This window comes from Equus quagga, chromosome 11 (assembly GCF_021613505.1).
Source record: "Equus quagga isolate Etosha38 chromosome 11, UCLA_HA_Equagga_1.0, whole genome shotgun sequence".
Taxonomy (NCBI): Eukaryota; Metazoa; Chordata; class Mammalia; order Perissodactyla; family Equidae; genus Equus; species Equus quagga.
Window position 1 is genome coordinate 55916396 of NC_060277.1, and position 16655 is coordinate 55933050.

Here is a 16655-nt window from a genome sequence, read left to right on the forward strand (position 1 = left end):
TTCCAAGGGCGCTAGAGATCACTCGGTGAGTGCGGGCTGCTGCATGGGCTCAGGCACACACTGCTGTTTACAGAGCAGTCTGGCCTTCTGGAACAACAGTAAACTGGTAGTGATCCCAGACAAACAGACCTTGTCTCAACCATGCAGTGCCCACAGCCCCTTGGGTGTCTGCTGGCTCCCAAGCCTGCTGGGCAGGAATGGTATGTGTTTTTGCAATAAACAGCCCAGATTTGGAAGGGGAGCCCCATGCTCTGCCTGCAAATCAGATTTCATGGGGGAGGTGGTTGGAAACAGACACGCAGTGGCCATCTCGGGTCATCTAAGCAGAAGCCCTCACCAGAAATAGAAGTCAGGTGCAAACCGGCTGGCTCCAGTGCCGTGAACAGAGTGGTTCTTGTTGGGTGGACTAGCCGAGATTCTGCGGTGCCATCTTAGTTACACGTCCCTGCCAAGGAGGTGAGGACATGGTGCTGCTGTAGGCCACAAGGCGGGGGTTTGTGCTCCAGGCCCCTCTACTTAAGCAGCGCCGAGTCGGCTAGGAAGGAGAGTGGCAGAACACCTGTGTCTGGATGGCCTTCCCTTCTGTTGGCACCGGCTCATCTCTGCCCCCTTCCCACTTAGACGTTGCTGACAAGTGGGTTATGCTCATCTGTGACATGCCACAGAGCTCTTGAAGAAACAGCACAAAATAACTGCCAGTTGAGAGCAAAGGTCACGTTAGCTGGGTCCTGTGAGTCCTGTGTGTCCACGTCAGTGAGTGGATCGTGCTCTTCATCTAGTACATGAGCCTCGGTTTAGCGGCCCGTCTCACCCTAATTTCAGAGACGAGCAGAGAGCCTTCGTACAGGCCAGCCCGTCAGGCGACGGAGAGGAGTGGACCTGGCTTTGTCTCCTTGTCAGCCCATCAGCTCCCTCTAAAGTGATCACGCTGGCTTCGCAGCCATGGCCCCTGACAGGCAGGGACAGGAGCCACCTTCCTTGGGGCCTGCTGGAAGTCAGGGGGTGTGCCAGGCAGCATACACTCTGTCATCTGGCCACCGTGAGCTGCGGCCACTCTACAGCGAGCACACCAACGTGTGGTGCTGCTGTCTGGAGAAATGCATCTGGTGGTGGTGGTTGAGACTTTAACTTTGGCACGAAGCCCAAGAGAGTCTGCTCTGCCCTCGGCCCAGGGAAACAGCAGGCGGCTTGCAGAGCAGAGTGGAAAATGCCTCTGAACTTTATCTGAAGGCAGAACCAATTGAGAAGCGTGCCTTTACACCAACCCAGCAGAATTCAAGGACGAAAGATAGGGGAAAACAAACCTTTGAGGACAGAAAAGAGAAACTGGATCAGCAGCAACACCACTACCCCTGGTGGCAGGTAGTCATCCTCAAACACTGGCTTGAAACTCCACAGCGAAACGCTGAGGTCAGGTCCTGGCCCAGCTCCCTCTTCGGGATGCTTGCGCACAGCGCGGGTGGGCGCCTGCCCTCAGGACGGCGCTGCGGCTGCATCTAAGTCACCAGTGCCAGCGGGCTCCCCAGGCCCGCCCTTGCCCAGCTCTCCAGGGAGGGTGCCTAACGCCAGAGGCCCCCAGGAGGGCTCTAGGTACAACGTGGACATGGAAGAACACGGAATCGCTGGCCCTTTTAGTCCTCTTCCTAGCCTCTGAGGCCAAAAATAGCGGCTGTGTGATGTGAGCACATCTTCAGTGCCTCTCTGAGCTTGCCACCCTCCTCAGGAGCAGCTGGGCCTCAGACTCAGCCTTTGGCAGACAGCCGGATCTAGCTAGATTTTAATGGTTCTGTTTGTGTTAGAGTATTTTCTATTTATATGGTAGAATATAAAGTTCTAAAGTAAGTTTTAGAAAGTGAGTTCTTGAAAACGTTAGGTAAATAAACAGTGGTAGTGGGATGCGGCTCATGTGTGGTATCTAGGTGAGAGACCCTTCATGTCTGCTCCAAGCTCCACGTACCCACCCACACCTGAGGCAGGGTACAGTGGGCTCCCAGCCTCTGTCACATGGCCCCCAAACCACCAACCTCAACAGCATGGGGATGCCATCTTTTGAGGATGAGGTGCGCGTTGCTAAACCTGCACTTCTCAGAGGGCAGTGGGTCACGTCATCTCCAGCTGTGGACCATTTTATTTAATGCAGAGGAAAGGACAGCACCTGGCCATGGCCCTTCTGAAAGCACCAGGCAGCAAGTGTCCAAGGATAGAGTTCTGTTGTTCCCATGTAGAGGGCCAGGCTCCGCTAGCACTGCCTCTTACCGAGGCCTGTTAGGCGCTCGGCAGTTTGACTCGGCCTCAGACGCAGGCCAGGCTTTGGCGTGGCTGCTGCTGTCTCGAGTCCAGCTCTCCCCTGGCTCTCAGCTCTGATGTGTACACTCAGGAGATCTTTCTCTTCCACGTCACGGGGAGGTAGACAGTCTGTGTGGAAAAGGAGAAGCCACCCAGCATGCCTGTGTCCACATTTTGACTCCTGGAATGTCCTGGCCATGTTGGGAAGTGGGGAAAGCCACCAGATCTAACCATCCACTCCTGTCCCCGTACTCCCAGGTAACTCAAGAGCCTTTGACGCCCCAACTGCAGGCTGGCTTGGGCCATTTTTATTTCATAGGCAGCTGTTTCAAATACAAGCTCCATGGACCAGAGTTAGGACACAGTGTAAGATGCCAAGGTGCTGGGAGCTTTATTCCAATTTGGGGAAGCCTATACACTGGACTCACAATTTCCACTTTCCACTGTCAGCTTCAATCAGAGGAAGAGTTCCATCCTACACTTGAGATCGGAAGTTGACTTAATGAACCGCAGCCATGTATTTTTAATAAGTCAGAAAGGTGGGTGCAGGCATCCTTTCTGGCTATGCCCCAACAGTCACAGCTAACAAATGGACTGCTTCTACCTGGGACCAGACGCTGTTTTCGACTCCCGCCCGACTGGGCTTCTGAGTCTTATTTTCTAGAGGACACAGAGGACCACGCGGGATTCTCCTCTCCCTTTTGGCTGCTGTCTCCTGAGTAAGTTCATGTTCTGCCTGGAGTGGCACCTGGTCCTACAGGGCTGCGAGTGAGAGCCGACAGGGAGACTGGGGAATTCCTTTCAGGCACTAAAGCCGGCATCACTTGGGATGTGTCAAATGACTGATCCCGTATCAGCCCACTGTGTAGTGCTGAATGAGACACTGCAGGACTCTGGACATGGGTAAGTAATGAGCCTTTACGACAGCCTTCTGCCTTGAGTGCTGAAGGTGGGCCCTGCCAAGACAATCAGGTCAGAGGTCTTGGATAAGTCAAATGTGAGAACAACTGATGGGCTGACGTCAGGATGTCTTCTATTTCAAGACTGAAACGTGTTTTAGGAGCTGGCAGAGGCGGGAATTCGAAGGAGGTGTGGTTCTCCTAGTCCTTGAAGAGCACAACTGACTGTTCCATTCACTGGTTTCATATCCTTAGAGTTAAAACCCAGCTCCGTATTTATTCCTTAAGGGTTACCTCTCTCCCCTGGGAAGAAGCTTGTTGCCTTTTTTGGTTCCCATTCTCTGCCAGCAAGGGCCTAGCCAGGGACCTGCAGGAGAAGTGTGTCTCCATCCTTCCCACCCTGGAGACCCATATCCAGAAGTCTCAGCACACACTGTCCTTGCAGAGCAGGTGCTGCCCCTCCCCGGCTCTGCTGCGGCTCTAGCAGGTCTTGGATTTCCGCTCCTTTCTGGCCCGGGAGGCCATGAGGCTGAAGAAGAGCCCAGGAGCCAGAGTTCGCAGATAAACAGCCAAGGAAGGCAACAGGTCAGCCAGGATCACATCTTTCTTCCTCTTCCCCACGGCAGCCAGAACATCTTGGGCCACCTCCACAGGGCTTCGGCCCTGGGCTGTTTTCTCATCCATAACTAAAAGAAACAAAACAAAAAAACCCCACGTGAACTTGGAAGCAGAAGTCACTCTCTTGAGGAGAGGAGCTGACATGGACCCACTGGGTCGGCTTGCCAGATTTGCCGCTAGGAAGCTCTTCACCTAATCAGTTGGGAAGCAGGCAGTACGCCCCATCCCTGACTCTTCTGTGCTCCAAGGAAATGAGGAGCCATTCTGCAGTGCAGCGCATGAGTGGACGTAAGGGAGATGTGGGTGGGACGTGGGAACAAGGTCGACGGGGCCCCAGGCAGTGCTTAGAACTGGTGGGCTACAACAAAGGACGAAGGCCAGCCCAGACAGGGTCTCAAAGAGTGAGCCCCTCACACCACAGCTGAGGAGTCTCCTGACCGTGGGAGTTTTCACCTTCTGGACCAACCGCTGACTCAGGATGCTGTACCATCAAATTTGTCTTGGGTAGCTTGGCTTGAGGTCAGAAGACTACAGCCCCATGTGCACCATGAGCTCACTGAAGTGAAGGCAAAGAAGTGGGTGGGGAGCAGCTGTCCTCTGTTACCGGGAGAGGAGACAGGAAGAACTCCATGTCTGAGGGGTCAGAGGCAGCAGCGGGGCGTCTGGGAGGCGATAGGCTGGTTAACAGCAACTGCCGCTCCTTCCTCCCTAGTAACCTGACACATGTGCTGACAAGGTAGGACCAGTTGGCAGCACAGAGAGGCCACAGACCATCTGAAACAAGTCCTAAGTTGTCCAGACTGCCGAGCTTCCTCACCAGTATTTCTCACTGTGTTTTTGTTAACAGAGACGAACAGGAGGTTTCTGATTGTTGCTTGTTTTTAACTGCCACAGAGGGAATTTTTAAAAAGATTCTTCTATAAATAGGTATCAACCTCTCTGGCTCTATGTCTTTGTATGGTATCTGGTGACTTGCTGAGTAAGGGAGCAGCTGCCACCCAGGGCACGGGCAGACCTGCTCAGGCCTGGCTGGGGTGGGGCATGGCAGGAGGCCCTGGTGAGTGCCACAGCGCAGGCCAGGAGACCACACCCAGGGAGGCGGGACATGGCAGGATGGCACTGAAGTGGTGGGCAGGCCCCGTCCAGGTGCGGAAGAGCAGCGCTGACTGGTCCTTGCGTGGCCTGAGCCTGCGTGCTGGGGCCTGGCTGTGTGGCCCACTAGGGCTGACCAGCTCAGCTCAGCACCGTCTTTGGTTGAAGCAAAATGAAGGTTCTGAGACTGGCACACCCAGCCTCACCCCAGAAGACGGGGCTCTTTGAGTACCCTGAAATCAGTCATTGCTCAAGCATACTGAGTGACTCATACTTTCCGTGAGGGCTTCACTGTGCCTTCATTTTAATTCCCTGAGAAGAGGTTAGTTGGCAGTCTGGCAGCATGCCAGCTCGGGGACCTCCTTGGCGGCCCTCACGGTCCTGGGCTACAGGAGCCCTGCTCCCATAGCTGCAATGGTGATGCTCAGCTAAGCACGGTTCGCGGCAAATGAAGATTATTCAACAGGATATAAAACCAATACCCATACGTCAAGTTTTTTAGTTTTAAAAATTATATTCCAAATGAAAATGACCAAAGAACCGTCAGGTAAGAGCTGTGTGTCTCACTGTGGTCAAAAGCTTTCCCCAGAAGAGAAGAGAAAGTGGGGCCTCACCTCCATATCTGGAGCCGTCGGCAGTGACGGCGTTGAGGGAGAGGCTGGTGTGGATGTAGCTGGGGCTGATCACGGTCACCTCGATGCCGCACTGCTCCACCTCAGCGCGCAGGCAGTCGAAGAAGGCCTGCGTTGCGTGTTTGGAGGCCGCATCTGCAGCGTTGGTGGCACAGAAACAGGTGAGTGAGCTGGTGTGGGCCAGCGGGGGACAAGCCAACAGTCCTCCTCACTCACTGCCTCTTGTTTAACAAACTGATTTTATAAGCAAAGACTCCAGTGTTGCACCCATCTTCCCTCTGGTTTGGAGGAGCGCAGTGTGCCCCTGTTCTTAGAGACGCCCTCAAGGAGGTAGGAGGGGAGGAGCGTGAGGGCTCCAGCCTTTCAAATGGTTCAGAAAAATATTACAAATTTCATATACATATATGTGTGCATTCACACACAGAGAATATGAGAAAGCAAATGCAGTAAAACGTGAACAGCTGGGGAATTTGCATGAAAGGGACATGGGAGTTCTTTGTACTGTTCCTACAACTTTTCTTTAAGTCTGAAAGTATTCCATATTAAAAGTTAAAAAAAAAAAATGCCTAGTGGGTAAAAATTGAGATAGTACAGAAGGATATAAAGTGAAACAGTGAAAGGCCCCCTTGCCTTCCAGTTCCGTTCTCCAGTGGTAACCACAGCTAATGGCTTCTCAGGACTTGTTTATACATCCTGTGTACATACATGTGATTTTACACATAAGGAATATTTTTTTACAGAAATGAGCTGTAAGTAGTGTTCTTTACCTGGTAACACAGACTGGGAGCCTCTGTGCCAGCCACGCAGCCCTGCCTGCTCCTCTGTGGTTGCCAGACACAGAGCCAGCCCCATCAAGGGACCTTTGTGGGTGGGCTCCAGACATCGTCCCTGAGACTGTGCTGCCAGCGAGCATCCCTGTGTGCCCGGGAGTGTGTGAGATCTGCCTGCCTATTTTGGACTTCGTTTGACAGGCTTCCATCAAGTGGCTTTTCATCAGGAAGAGCTGTTGAGCTTGCTCCACCTGTGCAAAACAGAGCCACCTCTGCTCTTTAGCAATGGCCCCACACCTTGGCGAAAGGTGCTCTGAAGGGGCTGTGACCCTAGAGTGGCATTCCGGGAGGCACAGCATCTCCACGCAAAACCAGTTTCCTCCAATTCAGAGTTCTAAATGTTTTAGCCTTAGGAAAAGGGCATCTATCGGCCAAAAAAGCAGGAAGGAAAAAAGCAAGGAAGTGTCCAGCCAGTCGCAGGAGAAATCTAGCAGCGTCTGGGCCCGCTGCAGGGCTTTTCTGGGGCCAGCTCCTTTGGTTTGGATCAACTTGCCAGGGGCTGGATGGTAGTCCGTGAGCAGGTGGGTAGAGAGAACTGTTCCTATCAGCCGTGACTCCAGGGTTAAGCCCAGGCCCAGGACTCAGAAGAGCGAGTCGTCCTGGGGTCCCCAGAACAGAGGGCTGCATCCTGACCACCGGTCTCCCAGAGGCCTCAGGCTGTAGGGCCTCGCCAGGCGGTGCTGATCCACACCCTCCTCACCACTGTGAGCAGGACTCAGCTCCTCCTCTCTGCAAGGCACACGCGAACCACACCCTGGGAGCATCTCGTGTGGAGCTGCTCTCCCATTTTACAGAGAAGACTGTTGCTCATCAGGGGGAATCCATGCGCCCAGCAGGTACTGCCACATTTTGTCTGGTTGTTACAAAGCGCCAGACCAACCGTGTGTGACCACTGCAGTCACAGCCCAAACAGAGAACAAAATCCAGTGAGATGAGGTCAAGGTAAAGTTTGGAGATAATTTACTCCAAAAATACTATATATCCTTTCCCCCAACTTACCTACTGTTAACATTTTACCTCATTTGCTTTGTCATTTGTGGTTCTATAGGTATTTGTCCCTGAACCATTCGAGCAGCCTGAGATGGCTGTTCTGTGCTGGGGCTGAAACAGAACGCCGGCACACGGACAGCCCCAGCACGGATGCGGCACACCACCATCTACGGAGGACTCTTCATCTCCACTGTGTTGTTCCATCTTTAAAACAGCTTTGTGAAGCGTGTATAATGGCTCATTTTCCAAGTAAGGAAAGGGAGGGCCAGACCAGTTAAATAGCTTGCCCAAGGACATACAACTAGAGCCAAAAGCTAGAGCTGGGTCCCATCTTGAGAGAAACAGCGTTTGTTACATCTCCAACCCCGAGAGTTGGCTACACCACATCATCCAGCAGGATGGAGTTACTGTGCTTTCAGAGCGTCCTGCTCCCCTTCCTGCTCTGACAAGTCTGCACTACTGGCAGGGGGTAGGAGCAGACGAGGCTGCTCCAGTCAGCATTTCTTTTCAGAGGGTGGAGCAAAGAAAGGAGTCGTGGGAGAGTTTGTGAAGTTACCTTTAAAATATCTTAACAAAACAAAACTAGATTCTGTTTGCTTGCTGGTGCAACATGATGGCAGACAGATGAATGAAATGATAGCTCAAAATGTTGGCATGGCCACCCACACACATGGAGGTGAGGGGGTGAACTGGAAGTCAATCTGACAGTCTTAATTTTTTGGTCCTAATAGTTCCACTTTCTGGAATTTATCTTCCCCACATCCTGCCATGAGTGCCCAGAGATGTAAACATTTAAGGATGTTCTATGAAGCCCGTCATTCATTGTTAATGATCAAAGCCTGATGGGGAAAAAATCAACTGCCCAGGAAAATGGTTAAATAAATTATGTTACATACATTCAAAGAACACCTAAAAGGCTTAGGTAAACCCATATATGCTGAGGTGGAAAGACAGACTGTCAAGTGGAATAAGCAAGCCAAAAAGCAGTACACACAGTGTGACCTCGCTTTTGTGTGTTTGATCACATGTAGAGAAAGTGTGGAGGCGTCTGCCGCGGAGGGATGAGGGCCGCGGTCTGGGGGAGGACACGTGCGAGCACCTCGCTCGTAGCACTCACAGATGCCTGTCTCCCCAGCGGCGCTCCGAGGCTAGGAGGCCCCGTCTCCATTGTGCAGATGAGGACTGGGGTACAGAGGTGGGTCGCCTCTCTACAGGTGGGACACTTGCAGAAGGTCATATAGAGGAGGGGTAAGAAGTGGAGCCGGGACCGTGAACCCAGGCATTCTGCTCAGGAGAACACATTCTGATGAAGTTCCTTCACATCCTGCATTGAGTGTTTCTCTAGTGTCTGAATTCTGGATCATAAACATGTTATTTTTATAATCAGAAAAAAACAGAAAAAAGAACATCTGGGGGCGAGAAGGAAGTACTCACACGCTGACCGAAAAGGAAGGCTGATCTTGCCCTGGATGCTGCTGATGGCGACGACATGGCCCTGTCGCCTCTGGATCATGGAGGGCAGGAGCGCTAAGGAAAGGAGGCAGAGGCTGTGAAGAGGCCTCCCCGTCTGGGCGCCGCACTCAACACTGAGTGGGGGGCCCCGCTGAGGAGATGGGGTCAGAGCAAGGGGGGCGAGTGGTGAAGGGGAGGACCCGTTTCGCTGGAACTCTTAGGCCTCCTGCCCCAGTAGACTGCCAGTGGGCTGGGCGGAGGGAGGCAGACAGAAGCCTAATCTCCACCCACAGTCAGCTCAGTTCCCCTTTCCTAGGGAGACCCACACCCCTGGAGTGAGATCTGTGGCTTGACGTAAAATAGCCCCACTTTGTAGGGGTTTGCAAACACCATTAGAAGGAAATGGTGGCAGTGCTATACAAATGACGCTGTCACTGAGGAGAGCACCTTGACTTCAGGTGGTATGCAGATAAAGTGCAGACACAGCCTAGAAATGCGAGCACCCAGGTGTAATGACAACACCTGTCCCAGAGTAAAACAGAGGATGGGGACAGGCGACATTCGCTAGAAAGGAACCAAGTGAAGTAAAATAATACCAGCATATCTGTGCTCTTTTTCCTTTTAATCCGAGATTGTTACCTTTCGTTAGAGCAATGGGGCCAAAGTAGTTTGTCTCCATGACTCTCTTGTCCACGTCCATGGTGGTGTCCACGATGGCACCACGGTAGCTAACCCCAGCATTGTTGATGAGCACATCCACATGGCCAAAGCACTGCAGGATCTCGGCTGTTGCTGCAACTATGGTCCCAGGGTCTGTGAGGTCGAAGGTCACCGTGTAAGGACTGTGTGTCTGCACCTGGTCAGATACAACAGAAACCAAATGCACCATCAGAGCGACAGGCCACGTGAGCCACATGTCTCTGCTGTTCAGAATCCTGGGAGTGGTCCCCTGGGCATGAAATGACATAGGCTGCAGCACCTCTCTTCCGAAGAAATGTGGCCTGGAGGACCCCCTGACACCACCCCAGGCTCACACCCGACCTGGGCAGCTTTTCTACTGAAATGAAAATGACTGCTAGAGCCAGACCATAGTTCACAGGGCAGGGATGGTGTATGGTATAATCACTGTAGCCAATTACCACAGGAGCTATCAATCATAGAGCCCCCTGGGGCCTTGTGCCAGCACCGTGCTGTATGTTGTTATTACATTAAATAGTGCCCCCGTTGAGAAGTGCAGTCCTTCTCAGGTTAAGTCACTTTAATTTATCATGACACATTTCTTATATATCCTCTATGTGCCGGACACTGGGGACACAGCAGAGAGCAAGACAGACATGGCTCCTGTCCTCCTGAGGCATGCAGTCTCATGGGGCAGAGGGATGAGTTCTACACCTGTAAACAATGCGATGAAGAAGTCTAGGCCTACAGAAATGAGTACCTGAGCGGTCTAGCTTAGAGGGCTTCCCAGTGAAAGTGAGTTTAACAAGCGATCTAAAAGATGAGGGTTGCGAAATCAGAGACGATGGCAGAGTAGGAAGTGCCAGGAACCCATCTCTCCACCTGGACAGCTGCAGTAGCAGAAACTCTCTGAAGTGACTATTTTGGAACTCTGGAGACTGTGTGAATGCTTGCAGCTTTCAGGGGTGCTTAGCTGGCAAATTATAGATAATTTTGGTCAGTTTCAGTGTCAGCTTGGTGGTGGCTATCTGTTCCCATCCACCTGGCCCTGTGGCAGGCAGCTCTGGGAAAGGAGACCCATGTTTCTGGTGCAGCTTGAGGGAGCCAAGGTGGGCAACAAGACCTTGTCTCCCAATATCAGGGTGGCATTCTGATGACGGTTGCAGTCCTAATCACTGGGCACAGCATGCAGGCAGGCTGTCACTGTTTTAACCACCACTGGCTGAAGTGACTTCCAGTAGGTGTGAATGAATTGCCTCTGTTCCTTTGGTTTTCAATAAATACATCCCTAGAAAATACTCTTGAGGAAGCCCAGATGATGGACTTACTACACAAACACTTTAAAACAACCATCTTAAAGATGCTCAAAGTGCTAAAGGAAGACATGGACAAAGGCAGGAAGTTGATGTATAAACAAAACAAGAATATCAATAAAAAACAAATTATAAAAAAATTCGGGAGCTCAAAAGTACAATAGCTAAAATGAAAAATACACTAGAGGGGTTCAAACCCAGATTTGAGCAAGTAGAAGAATAAGTGAACTTGAAGAGAAGACAACTGAAATTACCAAGTCAGAGAATAAAAAGAAGACAAGAATTTAGGAAACTGAATGGAGCCTAAAGGACCTGTGGGACAGCATCAAGGGAACCAACAGACACACTGGGAATCTGAGGAGGGGAGAGAGAGGGGTAGAAAGAATATGTGAAGAAATAATTGCTGACAAAATCCTCAATTTAATGACAAACATGAATCTACACACCCAGTAAGCTCAATACCAAATAGGATAAACTCAGACCCACACTAACACACCTTATAATCCCACTGTCAAGAGATAAAGAGAGAATCCTCAAAACAGCAAGAGAGAAGCTACTCTTCACTTCAAGGGTCCTCAATAAGATTATCAGCTGACTTCTCATCAGAAACCCTGAGGCCAGAAGACAGTGGGTTGATATATCAAAGTGCTGAAAGAAAAATTATCAACCAAGAATTCTTTGCCTGGCACAACTATCCTTGAAAAATCAGGGAGAAATTAGGATTCCCAGATAAACAAAAATTGAGGGAGTTTGTTACCACTAGACCTGCCCTGCAAGAAATGCTAAAGGGAGTTATTCGGTTTGAAATTGAAGCTAGACAGTATAATTTAAAGCCAGATGAAGAACTAAAGATCTCCAGTAAATAGAAAAGCAATTATAAAAGCTAGTATTATTGTAATTTTGGTTTGTAACTCTACTTTTTAATTTTCTACACAATTTAAAAGACAAATGCATTTAAAAACTATTACTGGGCAAGTAGCGTATAAAGATGTAATCTATGACTTGAATGGCAGAAAGGGGACAGGACAGAGGTGTATAGCAGCAGAGTTTTTGTCTGCTATTGAAGTTAAGTTGGTATAAATTCAAATTAGATTGTTATAACTTTACGATATTTAAGGTAATCTCCATAGCAACCACAAAGAAAACAGCTGTAGATTACACACATAAGGAAATGAGAAGGCAATCAAAGCATTTCAGTACAAACAAATCAACTAAACACAAAAGAAGACAGTAATGTGGGAAATGAGGGGCAAAAAAACTATAAAACATATAGAAAACAAACAGCAAAATGGCAAAAGTAAGTCCCTCCTTAATAATAATTGCTTTAAATGTAAATACTTTAAACTCTCTAATCAAAAGACAGGCTGGCAGAATGGAGTTTTTCTTTTTAAAAAAAGACCCCACTATCTGCTGCCTTTAGGGGCTCACTTTAGATCTAGAGACACAGACACAGGAAAGTGACGGAGTGAAAGACAGCCCACGTCACAGCAACCAAGAGAGTGAGGGTAGCTAGACTGTATCAGACAAATGGTCTTTAAATAAAAAAAGGCTACAAGAGACAAAGAAGGATATTATATAATAATAAAAGGTACATTACAGGCTTGAAGATAGAACAATTGTAAACACTTATGTACATAAAAACAGACCCTCAAAATACACGAAGTAAAAATCACCTGAACTGGGGGCAGAAACAGACAGCTCTACAGTGCTATTTGGATATTTCACTACTCCACTTTCAATAATGGATAGAACAACCAGACAGAAGGGCAAGAAAGAAACACATGATTTCAACAACACTATACACCACTGGACCTAACATGTATATAGGACATTCCACCCAACAACAGCACAATACATATTCTTCTCCAGCACACGGAACATTCTCTGTGTAGGCCACAAAACAAGTCTCAGCAGATTTAAAAAGACAGGTATTGGGGCCGGCCCTGTGACCAAGAGGTTAAAGTTTGGTGTGTTCTGCTTCGGTGGCCAGCTTCACAGGGTTGGATCCAGGTGGGGACCTGCTCCACTCATCATCCATGCTGTGGCTGCGACCCACATATAAAATAGAGGAAGACTGGCACAGATGTTAGCTCAGGGCCAATCTTCCTCAAGCAAACAAAAGATTCAATCAGTAACCTAAAATCTCCTGACAAAGAAATGCCCTAGACCAGATGGCTTCATTGGTGAATTTTACAAAACTTTAAAAGAGAATTAACACCAATACTTCTTACAGTCGTCCAAAAAATTGAAGAGAGAATACTTCCTGATTAATTCATTCTGCAAGGCCAGCATTACTCTGATATCAAGGCCAGATAAAGACACCACAAGAAAATTACAGACCAATATCCTTTATGAGTATAGATGCTAAAATCTTCAACAAAATACCAGCAGATCAAATTCAACAGCATATTAAAAAGTTTATTCAACGTGACCAAGTGGGATTTATCCCAGGAATGCAAGGGTGGTTCAATGTAAGAAAATCAATCAATATAATATATCATATTGATAGAACAAAGGAAAAGAACCATATGATCATCTCAATTGATGCAGAGAAGAGATTTGACAAAATTCAACACCCTTTCATGATAAAAACTCTCAGAAAAGTAGGAGTGGAGGAGAAATTCCTCAACATGGTAAAGGGTGTTTATGAAAAACCTACAGGTCCCATCATGTTCAATGGTGTAAGACTCAAAGTGCTCCCTCTACGATCAGGAACAAGACAAGGATGCTTTTGCTACAGCTACTCAACATCATACTAGAAACTCCAATCAGAGCAATTTGAGGAGAAAAAGAAATAAAAGACACCCAAATTGGAAAGGAAGAAACAAAACTATCTCTATTCACAGATAACATGATTCCATATATAGAAAATCCCAGAAATCCACAGAAAGCTTTTAGAGCTAACAAATCAGTTCAGCAGAATTGGAGGGTACAAGATCAACCCACAAAATTCAACTGCATTTCTATACACCAGCAATGAATAATCTGAAAATACAACTAGGAAAACAAACACATTTACAATAACCGCTAAAAGAATTAAACATTTAGGAATAAATCTAACTAAGGAGGTGAAAGATTTGTACACTGAAGACTACAAAACATTGCTCGAAATTAAAGTAAGCCTAAATGGGAAGGACATCCCATGTTCGTGGACTGGAAGACTTAATATTGTTAAGATGGCAGCACTAGTCAAAGCGATCTGCAGATTCAGTGCAATCCCTATCAAAACCCCAATGGCATTGTTGGCAGAAACAGAAAAAAATCATCCTAAAATTCATAGGGAATTTCAATGGCTATTCAGGAATAGCCAAAACAATCTTGAAGACTAAGAAGAACAAAGTTGGAGGACTCACACTTCCTGACTTTGAAACTTACTACATTAACTAAAACAGTACGGTAGGACATAAGGACATATAGACCAATGGAATAGAATAGAGAACTCAGAAATAAACTCTCAAATACATGATAAATTGACTTATGACAAGGGTGCCAAGACCATTCAAGGGGAAAGAACAATCTTTTCAACAATTAGTGCTGGGAAGACTGGATCTCCACATGCAAAAGAATGAAGTTGGACCATTACCTCACACCATATACAGAAATTAACTCAAGTGCGTCAAAGACCTAAATGTAAAAGTTAAAACTATAAAACTCTTAGAATAAAACAATGGGGAAAATCTTCATAACACTGGATTTGTCAACAACCTCGCAGATATGACACCAAAAGCAAAGGCAATGAAAGAAAAAATAGATAAGCTGGGCTTCATCACAATTGAAACCTTTTGTACATCAAAGGACACCATCAAGAAAGTGAAAAGACAATCTACTGAATGGGAGAAAGTATTGACAGGTAACATCTCTCATAAGGGATTAATATCCAGAATATATTGAGAACTCCTAAACTCAGCAACAACAACAAAAACAACAACCTGACTGAAAAATGGGCAACGGACCTGACAGACATTTCTCCAAAGAAGATATACAAATTGTCAACAAGCACACGAAAAGATGCTCAACATCACTTGTAATTAAGGAAATGCAAATCAAAACCACAACAAGATACCACATCATACTTCCTAGGATGGGTATAATTGAAAAAAAAGAAACAGAAAATAGTAACTGTTGGTGAGGACATGAAGAAATTGGAACCCTTGTGCACGGCTGGTGGGAATGTAAGATGGCACAGCTGCTGTGGAAAACTGTTTGGCAGTTCCTCAAAAGATTAAACATCAAACTACCATAAGACCCAGCAGTTGCACTCCTCGGATGCATCTAACAGAATGGGAAGCAGGGACTCGAGAGATATTTGCACGCTCACGTTTGCAGCCGTGATTCACAATGGCCAAGAGATGGAAACCCTGGTGTCCGCCAGCAAACGAGCGAATACACAAAATGTGGTATAGCTATACAATGGAATGTTGTTCTGCTATAAAAAGGAATGGGATTTTGATACATGCTACAATATGGACGGACCTCAATGACGTTATTAAGTAGCCAGACACAGAAGAACAAATACTGCGTGTTTTCACTTACACGCGTCATCTAGAATAGGCAAATTCAGAGACAGAAAGTAGAATAAGGTTTCCAAGGGCTGGGGAGGTGGGGGGAAGAATGAATTATTATTTAATGGGTACAGAATTTTTGTTGGGAACGATGAAAAGGTTTTGGGTATAGATAGTGGTGATAATTACACACATTGCGAGTGTATTTAATGCCACTGAGTTGTACACTTATAAATGGTTAAAATGATAAATATTATGTTATATATATATTTTTCCACAATTAAAATTTTGAAAATCATCTCCAACCTGCCCCCTTATCCCCCGCCCACCAAAGAGATGAGTCAGCATTAGCCAGGTGAGGGGGGCGCATTCACAGGAGGAACTTCTTAAGCTCGCAGTGCTAGTAGGCGGTGCAGTCAGGATGTGAACCGTACAACAGCTCCTCCTCAGGCCCTGGAGCCCGGCTGCCGTGGAGCCCGGCTGCCCTCCCCATACAGTGCGACCGTGTAGACACCCTGCACGTCCCGCAGCCCAGGAGTGGGCTGCTATCTCCTCAGATGCCTGCAGAGGATGGACTGCACGACTTTCCCACAGAAAACACACCCCTGGGCTCACCTTGGCGGCCTGAGAAGCAGCGAGTTCTCTGGTGAGCTCGTCCAGGGCCTCCCTGTTCCGGCCACAGAGCACCAGCCTTGCACCCGCAGCATAGAAGACTTTGGCGCATTCTAAGGGAAGAAGAAAGAGCCTTGACAGCAGGGGAAATTCAATGCCTTTCTTCCCCAGTGCAGGTCAGAGCAGACTTACCCAGTGTTTCCCAGTATGCACTTGTCTCTTCATGCACGCCACACAGGCGCACTAGACTGCTGTGGACTAGGCACGAAGTGAGTGGTAAATGAGCTCTGCTGCTGCTTTAGAGAGCTCATGCTCAGTGGTATGACAGACACCCACAGGCAAGAGGAAGCTAGGGACTGGCAGACGGGTTTGTTAGGCACTATGCTCAGCACTTTCCATAATGATCTTTAGCTCTGAACAACCCTGTGAGCATTATCCCCATTTTCACAACCGAGGGAGCTCAGGGAGGTCAAGCAACGTGCTCGTGATCAGGCAGGGCCAGCTACTGTGCTGCTGTGGTCTGCCGAAGCGTTTGTTCTAGTACAAGCCAGGCTGCTTCCCAAGTCACTTGAATGCAATAGGGACCTGTCTCCTAGGGGTACTGACATCATTCTGTAGAAGCAGGGTGGGCACAGGGCTCTGCCGAGAAGGGGTGAAGAGGCCTGAGGGGCTGTTTCCCAGAAAGAACTTGAGGTAAAGGGAGCAGAGTATGCTAAGCAGCGTAGGGACAATGGGCAGGTGCAAGTGGAGA

The 16655-nt window shown here is 48.2% G+C and overlaps 1 protein-coding gene across 8 annotated transcripts in view; it reads right to left on the bottom strand.

Annotated features, from left to right (window-relative positions):
* Positions 1-2653: 2653 nt before the first annotated feature.
* The window catches only part of DHRS7B (dehydrogenase/reductase 7B), a 60060-nt gene continuing 46058 nt past the window's right edge, over positions 2654-16655 (bottom strand). For all 8 annotated transcript variants that reach the window (XM_046674894.1, XM_046674895.1, XM_046674897.1 and 5 more), the window contains 5 exons: positions 15908-16017; positions 9439-9655; positions 8782-8874; positions 5510-5662; positions 2654-3871 (listed from right to left, as the gene is read on the bottom strand). In XM_046674894.1, coding sequence (XP_046530850.1) covers positions 3666-3871; positions 5510-5662; positions 8782-8874; positions 9439-9655; positions 15908-16017 — 779 coding nt within the window. In that variant the 3' untranslated portion in view covers positions 2654-3665. The remainder of the gene's footprint in view (positions 3872-5509; positions 5663-8781; positions 8875-9438; positions 9656-15907; positions 16018-16655) is intronic.